The following is a 10,950-nucleotide window of genomic DNA, read 5'->3' as shown; positions in this document are numbered from 1 at the left end:
CTAGCACTTGTGTGGCGAGCCTTCTTACAGAGCTGATCAGCCTGAAGGGTTTCTGACAATGAGCTAGTTTTCACTGGGATCAGTCCCCACTCCCTCTTGTTCAGAGTTAGTACAAGCCTTAATGTCAATACAAGGAGGAAGCAAGGACACATACCTGAGTGGAGGAAGGGGACCACCCGCACCACATCAGCTTAAAGCAGTAATGAAAGCTACAGTCATGTTTGTATTTATTTAACACGCTGACTAAAGTAATAGCTACACTGCCAGTTACAAAGTGCAGTTCTGCAAATGACAAAATATTTAATTGAATTACAGACTGTCATACTGAATGTTGAAAAGGTACCCATTTAGGCCTTTAGGTAGGCTTTTGTCCTCACCTGAAGAAGAATGTAATTCTCAACAGATACGAGGAAACTGCTTCTTCCAAATTTTAAATTTGGGTTCATTTTTATTTATTATACATCAGTACCTGAAGAAGCCACAACCCAACTGTTTATTGGGAAAGAACATTCCAACACAGTATTTGAACTTTTGCTTAGAAAAGATATTATTTTAGAAATTTTTTAAGAGAACTCAAGATTCAGACTGCTCATAAGAATCAGTTCTGTGCACACCTGAATCTTCTTGTTTCCCCTCACCCACCCATAATTTTACCATTTGTTGTCTTTGACAAACATATAAAAACCAAAAGAACTGTTCCCATGTCATGGGGAATACTTCCATTTTCACACCTTGTACTGAAGCTATAGCTCGCAAACAATCTGTACAAGCTGTGGAAAAATTTCACCTCTAATCCCTCATAAATTAAAAAAAAAAAAAGTAAAAACATTCAAATTCTGCAATGGCAATCATTTCAGTTATTAAGCAGTAATTGGATTATTTAATATCACCTGTTGTTGTAACTGCCTATTGTTAACAAATTGACTTCTAGCCTATGTAATAAAGCAGCTCAGAGTAGATAAAATTCTTATTTTGAGAAAACATAGAAAAATCACAACTATTATATTAAAAACTCTGTTGTAAGTATACACAAAATAATTATCAAAGCATTTGGTTCATACAGTGCTGCTCTAAGTCATGAAATCAACTGCTTGACCCAAGAGAGTCAGTGCTAGAAATGGATGCCTGAGCAACCATCTCAAATTTGTCTGCTTGGGGACACAGACAGAACAACAGAGTTTGTCTGTATTCATTACAGAGTTGGAACCATAAGGTAAAAGGAAAGGAAGCTATTAACCCAAAGAAAAAAAAAACTTCAACAATGCGAAGTTCCCTGCATTGTCCCATTAAACTACTGCTATTGCTCAGTGACGGAACCACATTTAGAACATAAATGGCAGCAGTCTCCATTCACGTTGTCTGTTCTCTCCAAAAACTCCTGAAGCGGCAGATGGTTTTCTTGGGACTTAGATGTCCATTTAGACACTCACCAATCCCATTTTCAAAAAGCCAGATGCAATGACTTCCTGTTACAGCTCGGGTAAGAGTTTAAACTGGTGGCCTGAAGAGAAACAACCTGCAGTTTGTGAACCCCAAGTTATCTAGCTCATTACATACTGCTGCCAACCCGTATTTAAACATAACCATGTTTTGTAACCAAGAATAACCAAACTAACTCCATTCCTAACTGCAGTACAAAATCTAAAGTAATACTCTGAAACATTTGTTAGCTCTTGGAAAGGTGCCCAAAAGCATCACCTGTATTAATACTTCAGACTCTGTATCTCAGCTTGTCATCCAGCAAATCTGACTCAAAAAAGAGACAACATCACATGGTCGGAATCATTTCAATATTCAATTATGTACTACAAGTGCTGTATATTCTCCCCCTCACCCAGTTACTCAGTTGTGAAAAAATTGCTCAGAATTTCTGAGGTTCAAACACAGTCAGTTCTTTCCCATCATACAACTCTTGCAGTTGGTTTGGCTCATATCTTATGGAGGGTTTTTCAATTTGCATCCCAGGCTCCAGAGCATTCTGTCCAACTATTTTAAGATTCACAACTTTTATTTTCCAGGTATTCTCCCTAAGGGGACAGTTAATGAGTCCAAAAATTTGTTCAAAGATGCCCAAACAAGTGTTGTCTCTATGTACTGTGCCAGCCACTGCTACCAGTACTAACCCATGCCGAGACATGGCACATTTCAGTCCATTGGCATGCAAATTAGGGTTGAACAGAAGATATTCTTCTTTAACCAATGAGAGCAGACGAAGGCTCACCATTTCTGAACCAACATATTCTTCCATGTTTTTTTCTAACGTGTTGTAACAGAACTTCATTTTGGCATCCTCCCAAAAATGCTCTGGTCCCCATCTTTCTTCAGATTTTACTCCCAAGGGATGTTGAGAATTCAGGAGTTCAAAGAACCATTGACAGAATTCTTCTCCTAGATCGTGAATGTCATCTTGCAGTGACTTTTCTCTCTCTCCATGACTCTGCAATCAAGCACATTTTTTTTTCTTAGAACTCTTTAGCCTTAACATGCGAGATTACCACTTAGAACAACATAAAATCACGTAAATACTCATTTTAAACATTCTAAGTCTTCCTAAAGTGTTCTGAGACAGAGTGCCTATAGAAAAACAACAAAGTAAAATCTCATTTATTTTTAAGATCATTATTATCTTATCTAGAGAAACAGGGCAGGTTCTTTGAATTACAGTTAGAATAGTCCTTCAGTTTTGTCTTGCTCTACAATTTATAAACAAAGAGGAAAATCCTGGTTCTACTGAAAAAGAGCAGGGCAAGGATTTTTGAAAAACTTCCATCAGACCAAGATTCTCACACTGAGAGACAAAATTTCTGTTGAGTAAAAAGTGCCTGGGTTAGTAACTTTTCACTGGCCTTTACATTTCCAAAAGAAGCTTACAGAAAAACAAGAAGGATACAGACCCAACCTGAAAAGCTAATCTCATATTAAGGCGTATCAGTTTACTAAAAAGTGCTTATAAATAAGCAATTATGTTGACGTGTTCTTCCTGTTTCATGTTGCCTTCAGTCTCTTCTTTTTGGTACCTTTTAATTCGGTAAATTGTGTTGATTTCTGCATCTTCATTTAGCTGACAAGAACAAATAGTACTTATCAGGAAGTCACATTTTGAATATGCACATCCTAATATCTGACGCCAACAGAACACTTCTGATTTATGGGGTTATTTTACCTATGTCAGTGGAATACGCTAACAAAATGCACAACTAACCTGTGAAGAACTGAAACTCAAAGAGTTAATGTGTTCCAGAACTTATTCTCCACCAGAGAGAATGCCTGAATTTAGCCCTGTTTGGCGGTAAGACTGACAAAAATCATCCAAAAGATGCTTGGTCACTTTCATGAGTGATGTTTGTAGTCTTCAGCATATTTCTAATAGGAAAAGAGCCCAAATCAAAGAAAACCATAACATATGTTACCTTTGCTCCTCCAAAATAGACAAAAGTCTTGAGAAATCTCAGTTACTTTTCTAATTGTACAACTGATCACTTAAAACAGACTGACACAATATAACATTGGGATAGGAGGGCTGCAGGGATTTTCACACAGCAGCATAGGCTTACTTTGGCAATAAAGGCCACTTCGTTCAGTCTGTCATAAAATCCTTCCTTCAGACTGTCACAAAATCCTTTGTTCAACACTGAATCTGCTGAGAAAGTATTTTTAAGTAGTGACACAAAGTAAACATTCCTAGCAGACAGCCAAACCTTCAAACAATAATTTGAAAAGGCTCGGTCAAAGATTCTTGTCTTGTCTAGAAGCCTTAGAGAAGAATGGGCCAGTTAAAGAGAGCATGACACTACTCAAAACACATCTTCCGCTAGTTCCCCATAGGTTATGGACAAGCCATTTGTGCCATTTTTTATCTTGTTTCACAGAAAATGACACACACACACTCCTAAAATACATCTAAGATGTAGGGGGATAAGAAATACTTCTAAACAATATTTAAGTTTAATGATGGGTTCCTGAGGCTGACAACAGAGTGGTGGGTATAATGTTTTGAAGCCAAATTCACAGTAAGTAGCAAAAGCAAGTATCAGCGAGCAATCAATGGTCATGTTATTAAAACCACATCAGATGAGGGTGACAAACCACTCCAAGTGTTGTATCACTCAATATGTAGCGCAACAAAGTAAGCAGTAAGATTTTTTAGATACTATTATGGGTCAAGCTGTTGCAAATACTTTGATAAAGATTTGATTAAAACAAAATCGTGAGAGAGGAGTGTGAAGTTTGCAATGTAGTTATAGAGACTTAGGAACATTACAAACTGTGCTAAGCATAACCATAAGAATACAAGTATTGTTGACAGTCAGTTAACCATAGAATTCTAACACAGATTGGTTAATTATAGTGGTTTGCTTTAAGAAATCGTTATGGACCTCAGTTCTGTTGCTTAGAAACCCTACTTTGATCAAAGTTCTGGTTAATGGATTATGTGAGATCGACCAATGATTGTTTTAACATAAGAATATTAATAAGGCGGTATGATTAAAAGACCAATCATAGAAAAGGAATTAACATAGAATGTACTTTTGTGTAATCTAATATATGATGGCAAGAATCGTACTGCGCAGAATCACCTAAGAAGAGGTCAAGAAGCGGACAAGTGAGGAAGACTATGGAAGACCACCAGAGGGCTTCTGAAGACCACCAGAGACCTCCAACGCGCTTGCATAAAGGACATTTACATATGTTAATAGCTTCTCGGAAAACTAATGATTATGTATAACATTTCTCGGAAATCTAGTGAATATGTATAACAGGTGTGTATTTAACCTGCACAGTTAAAACAGACAGGTGCACACGATAGGTGGAGCGATCCCCCATGTGCCCAGCGCTGCAATAAAGGAGTGCCTGCTTCTTAACTTCTCATTGCTGTTAAGGAGTTTTATTCCGGATTTCGGCAACAAAGCTAAGAAAAAAAAAAAAATCCGTTCCTTGTATTTGAATTCTTGGCATGTCTACAACTGTGTAAAAGAATAGCAAAATTTAAGCACAAACATTTAGGAAACAAGTTGCTTAGCAATTAGATATTTAAGACAGGTTTTTAAGTTGATTATAAAAACACATTTGGTTTAGAGGACACTTCTTTCTAAAGGAAGCATCACTGTGAAAGGCAACAATCAGATGCTCAAGTAACAGTCCTGTGAGCCTATTTAATTTGTACATATGTAGTTTGTTTATCCTCTGGCTTCTCTTACAATAGGTAAGATTTTTTACTGAAGAAAAATCATCCAAACTTTCCAATGTAAAGATACATGACTTCCAACTATCAGGTGACGTGTTTTTTGAACAAGAACTAAATGTACTGTTACTTTGTAGGGCTTCTCAGTATTTGCAACTTGACAGCAAGACTTCTAGAAATAAATCAAATGTTAAGTTTGCTAACATCAAAGTCTAGTAAGTATTAAATTAAGTAGGTTTTAAGTAAGTATTAAGTATGAAAAGTTTGAAGACTTCTATATAGGAACGCTGCATTTGTTTCACAATAAACTGTAATTAAGTTATAATTCTGTTACATAGGTTCATGTTATCCATTACTTCAAAATGGTGAGGTCCACAAGAATTAAGAGAAAACAAAGGCAAAGAAAGATGTATGTCATAAATAAACTAGCTGAATTTCTCATTCCTTGTGAATGTGTTTCAAGTACTTTGGAGAATTTAATTTACTTACCTTCAATCACAAAACTTCACTATGGGGTAATACGTGGGAAGTATTCTTGCAAAAGCAAGACTTTTTTCTTTTTCCCAAAGTATGCACACAAAAAATTGTTTTGAAAACCATTCTCAGCTAAATCATAATTCTCATCAGTTAATCCCTGAAAGAAAGCTCAGTGCAGTAGGTTATCGACAGCTACGGAGCTCTAACAGTCCAGCTGGTGGGGCTGTTGCCCGTGAGGTCTCCGAAGTGCCAACACTTGAAAGAGCAAGGTGGCTATTTGGAACTACATGGTAAAGATCCAAGACAAATAAACCACTGAAAGTTCATTACACCATGAGGTTTTGCTAAATTACAAGATTCTGAACTTCAAAATAATCTGTAATTGCCAAAACACATTTCATTACACTGTATTAAGTGTTACTAATATCAAGGGAAAAAAAATGACACGGACCTGGCACTGCTACAAACTTTACATTTCAATGGTATAAAAATTCACGAAAATCCATTCTGCACTCTAACTGCAAAAGGTAAGAAGGAAAGCAGCTTACAGACAGTGCTACTTTGATTGCACTGTCTATAGAAGTAGATCAAGGCCACTTAGAAACAGGCAGTTTCCTCTCCATTCCCTCCCTCCCCTGTAACATTTTAGACCACAGTCTGACAGACATTTTCACCCTATGATCTACAGTCAACAGCATCTCTTTGCTGTGCTCTAGGATGTGCCCTACCAATGGTATCTCTAGTGCCTGGTGTGGCTGGAGGATGACTGGAAATCCCAGATCTATACCAAAAGTTTAAGAAGTTCCACCACATTAAAAAATGGCAAGGGGCTATGCAGGGTTCCTGTACCATTAACACTGTTTTCAGTTGTCCTTGAATCCACAGAATTATTTGTGAATACCCTCTATTTTAGCTTACAGTACAACTTAAAAATTAAAAGCATAGAGAAGACCCCACACCTTAGAGTTCAAATGCACTAATATACTTTGCAAGACAGAGCAGAAGACTATGCTCTGCAAGTGATACATTGGCACAGACACCTTTTGATGATGTAATTTTAATTAAAAAAATCCAATCAAAACCAAACAAACCAAGAGTTAAAGAGATTCAGGACCTTCCCTAAATACAGGTGAGAGCCACATTTTGGATGTACATTAGAACATTTACACTGGTTATCCTGCAAAAGCAACGCTAAGCGTCCTCAGGTCTTGCAGAAAGCAGCACTTACCTGTGTGTGCGGTTTTCTGTCCCCTGACTCTGAGGCATGTGTTGTGAGCTGCCCACTCCAGTACTGCTTTACACGATCAATGAGTAGATGTTTCTCAGAGGAAGGAGGCATTGGAATTCCTTGTGCTGCCAAATACTTAAAAATTATTTCTCGATAGACTTTTCTGCGTTTCAGAAGTTCTTCTACATTTTGGCTGTAAACCAAAATGGCATGAATGGCTTCTGCAAGTAAAGAAATTTAAATTAGCAGTTGCTTCTCACAATTAAAACCCAAATCTATGCCATTTCTTAAACTCCTGACCAGCACCTCCAAACACAGTACAAGACAAGCCTAAATGAAATGCAAAGACTTAAAAGTTTGTTTGCAGACTGAAATCTGACCTAATCATATTAGACATAGAAGATACTCAAAGACTTGGGAACATGTTTAAAAAACGGTGCTGTTTTTAATGAGGACCTTGCTACCTTGTAATCCCTACTTCCAGTATCGATAACTGCTTGGAACTTAGTATAAATTATTTGAGCTTGATGAAAAGGATGCAGCTTTTTCTTCCAAATGAAATTATTAATATTGTTCAAGTACCTTCAAGATGTTTAGGAACTCTAAGTGCTTCAAGAAATAGAAAGTTTCTTGCACACAATGCATTTCACCTATACTTCCTGAGATGCGGCTAGCCTTAACTTCAAAGTAAATTCATTTAACACGAATTCATTTAGGGCTTCCTGCTTCTTGTCACCATACAGCACCTTCACTTATCACAAGCCGAGCTTGGTTTCATTCACCTTTTGAAAAGTTCTGGGATATTTCAAAATTAGCCATCCACCTGTCTTCTTGAAAGCAAGATTACACAGAGGAAGAAGAACCAGGCAAATCTTTTATGGTTCTTCTGAATACGGAATGTGAATCTTAATTTCTGCATCAAATAGGTAGTTTACACAATTTGGTCAGAGAACACATTGTTATTTTGAAGACTATGCAAGCTTTCAAATGTTTCCCATGAACAGAAAATTGACAGAAATGCAGACAGTGAGATAACTAAGGTAACCTCTGATTCCTTGTACACTGAACAAGAATACTAGTACCAGAATTCTGCAGTTTTTCAGACAACACACAGTAGTTTGTGAAAGTGAGGTTCCATCTAGGTTCCTGAAGACTGATGGAAAGGGAATGAAATCTATTTTATTTCCACGCTAATAAAATTACTCCTCCCAGGTTGGTAAGAAAACACCATACATCATAGCACAATGACAGTGAGTTGAAATGTAACATTCAAAAAAATTCAGCTACAGGGCCCTGTGGCAAAACACAACACAACTGAAATTCACTTTTAAAGTAGTTGTGGTAGCCAGTTCTCACCTGAGCCGAGGCTGGGTACTTAACATGTGACCTATAAGAACTGTAAGTTTAAACAAGAAAAGACTAATACCTGAAATAAAAAAGCAAAACAAACCAAAAAACTTTTAATTTAACCTACAGCCACCGCAAAAAGTAGGTAAAAGGCAAGAAGAAAAAACTGCAGGCATAAGAACTTTTGAAGAAATGCGTTTGGCAAATCTTACAGGCCTGAGTTATATCACGTGAAACATATTCAAGGTTCTTGGATGAGTATATTTCAGGGCAATATACTGAGAGGCCTCAGGTAACTGATGTGCAAAATTAAGTTTTACAAAACAAATCTCAACATCTACAAAGTGATGGGGGGTGGTCACACCTGAAAGTGCTCTGTTCTGCAAAGAACTAAGTTCAGCGCTTGATTTGCCTTTTACCCCTTCCAAACCTGAAAGCAAACGTCATTAACACAACCAGCAAGAGACACGCGACGTTTAAATACGTTTTTAAACACTGACAGGGCGTAGCATGGGCACAGCAGCGCACACAGCTCACCGGCGTCTAAGAGAGAAAAAGAGGTGCTCGAGATCTGAAAACCTGCTACGAGCCACTGGCAGCCGCAGGTTCCCTGGCCAAAACAAACCCCAGCCTCCCAGCAGCCAAATCCCGGCGCCGTTCGCTCGTACGCAGGCCCGCTGCACAAAAAGGCTCCCAACCGCTGCGACCGAGCAGATCCCTGCACCGGGGCGCGGCGCTGCCAGCTCTCCGGGCCGCCGAGAGAGGCCCTGGGCAGCCCCAGCACCCCGGCCTAGCCCGCCGCCGTGAGCCGGCTCGGCCCGAAGCCGCCGGCGGCGGCGGAGCCGGGACGCGCCCCCGCAGCCCCCGGCCCCGCAGCCCCGTCCGGCCCGGGAAGGGGAGCGCAGGGGCCGCGCGGCCGCGCCCCAGCACCCGCCGCCCCGCGGCCGAGAGGCGGCCGGGCCGGGCCGGGCGCCGCAGCAGTCAGCCTTCCCGTCCCGCCCTCCGCGCACCTCGGCGGCTCTCCGGGTGCACCAGGCGGTTGGTGATGGTGTCCGTCAGCGCCATCAGCTCCTCGGTCTCGAGAAACTCCAAGAGATCGCGGCACCCGGCTTGCTCCCGCTCGCTCAGCCCCAGCGACGCCATCGCCGGGCCCGGCCCCGGGGGAACGGCAGGCCCCGCCGCTTCCCCAACCGAAGCCCTAGCAACGGCGGCTTCCCGTGCGGCGCTCTAAGCAGCCCCCGGTGCTGCCGCGCCGCGGGGCCACAGGCGCCGGGTAGAAACGGCGGCTGGCACCGAGGTTCCGCCCGCCCGCCGGCGCGGAGGCAGGCCGGGCCGGGCCGGGCCGGGCCGCCGGCCCCGGGAGAAACCGCCGCCGCGTTGCGTGTCCCCGCCCCGGCCGAGGCCAGCCCGCGGCTGTCCGTGGGGAGCCAGGGCCGGGCAGGGGAGGACGCGACAGCCGCAGCCCGGCCCGCGGGTGGCAGAAAGCCGCAAGAAAACGAACCTAAATGCGTATATTATGTATGTGAAGAGTTTATAATTAAGCGTCACCCCTCCCTCCCATCAGATCGTGAAGCTGTCACGCTAACTCTGCTCCCCCGAGTACTGCCAGGAAGCGCCCCGACCCTGCCTGCCCGAGGGCCCTGGGCCTGCGCCGGCTTCCCCCCCTCGTCACCTGCAAGCCCAGCAGAGGATGGACGGAGGACAGAAAGGGAACCCCCCACGAGTGTTTACCTTAATGGCCCTTGTCCATCGTTGATGCAGAGCCCACGCATACAGCCTTGTCACAGTGTGGAGGGCTGACCCTGGCTGGACACCAGGCGCCCACCAAAGCTGCTCTATCACTCCCCACCTCAGCTGGACAGGAGAGAGAAAATACAACAAAGGACTCGTGGGTTGGGTCAAGACAAGGACAGCAGAGATCACTCACCAATTACCGTCACAGGCAAAACAGACTCAGCTTGGGGAAAATTAACTCAATGTATTGCCAATCAAACCAGAGTAGGGTAATGAGAAATAAAAACAAACTTCAGAACACCTTCCCTCCACCCTTCCCTTTGTGAAATGTGTTCATCTGATTCGTGTCAATATAAACAATGCTAGGGCCGCATAATAAAACGTGACCCTCACTGTATATGTAATCTTTAACCATTTTGTCGGTCCTCGTATAACCACAGGCCAGGAGGAAACAGATGATATGTATATAGTTCTTTTTTGCCAGCCCAAAACCGGTTTTGTTGTTAACTGCACAGTGTTAAACAAAAGATCCTAGGGGAGAACTGAGGCATTTATCATAGTATTAAGCGAGGTTACAAATGGGGTGATCTTTAGTATGTATGAATAGAGGGTGTATTGAAGTGGCAGTGTGTAAGCAATTTGTTGTATGCATTTGTTGGGGGGGAGGTGTCTGTTGCAAACTTGCTCGGGTTTTGATGGCCACAGCTGGTGCTGTGCAGGGTGTCGCCCGTTGCACAGTATGTCTGCTGTCATGCCTGAGCAGCGAGGAGCAGTGAGGAGATACATTGCATAGAAGACCCCTCAGCCAATGAGGAGAGTTTGAGAAGTTTCTAGGAGAAGTGAAGACCCCTCAGCCAATGAGGAGAGTCTTGGAAGGACACGATGTAACTAATGTTAGACTATAAAAGAAGCTGGGTTGTTTTTCACAAGGTGCAGAGATTCTTGATGTAGCCAGTGTTGTTTGCTTGCCTTTATTCATTTA

At 42.0% G+C, this 10,950-nt stretch overlaps 1 protein-coding gene across 1 annotated transcript; it reads right to left on the bottom strand.

Moving 5' to 3' along the window:
* Positions 1-210: 210 nt before the first annotated feature.
* On the bottom strand, positions 211-9,490 carry C7H3orf38 (chromosome 7 C3orf38 homolog). The gene is made up of 3 exons (XM_030020570.2): positions 9,245-9,490; positions 6,888-7,108; positions 211-2,437 (listed from the first exon to the last, which is right to left on the bottom strand). Exons 1-3 carry the CDS (start codon positions 9,375-9,377, stop codon positions 1,862-1,864), a joined length of 930 nt encoding a protein of 309 aa, XP_029876430.1. The 5' UTR covers positions 9,378-9,490; the 3' UTR covers positions 211-1,861.
* Between the last annotated feature and the right edge of the window lie 1,460 nt (positions 9,491-10,950).

This window comes from Aquila chrysaetos, chromosome 7, assembly GCF_900496995.4.
Source record: "Aquila chrysaetos chrysaetos chromosome 7, bAquChr1.4, whole genome shotgun sequence".
NCBI lineage: Eukaryota > Metazoa > Chordata > Aves > Accipitriformes > Accipitridae > Aquila > Aquila chrysaetos.
The sequence above is the reverse complement of the archived record's forward strand: the minus strand, read 5'-3'. Positions and strand labels throughout refer to the sequence as shown.

What these genes read in the sequence shown, in the direction of transcription:
- C7H3orf38 (XM_030020570.2), bottom strand. Translation starts at nt 9,377, where the DNA reads ATGGCGTCGCTGGGGCTGAGCGAGCGGGAGCAAGCCGGGTGCCGCGAT. An exon ending in GCACCCGGAGAGCCGCCGAG is followed by an intron (nt 7,109 to 9,244) that starts GTGCGCGGAGGG and finishes CTTTACTTGCAG; the next exon opens with AAGCCATTCATGCCATTTTG. An exon ending in ACAGAAAACCGCACACACAG is followed by an intron (nt 2,438 to 6,887) that starts GTAAGTGCTGCT and finishes GCTTGATTGCAG; the next exon opens with AGTCATGGAGAGAGAGAAAA.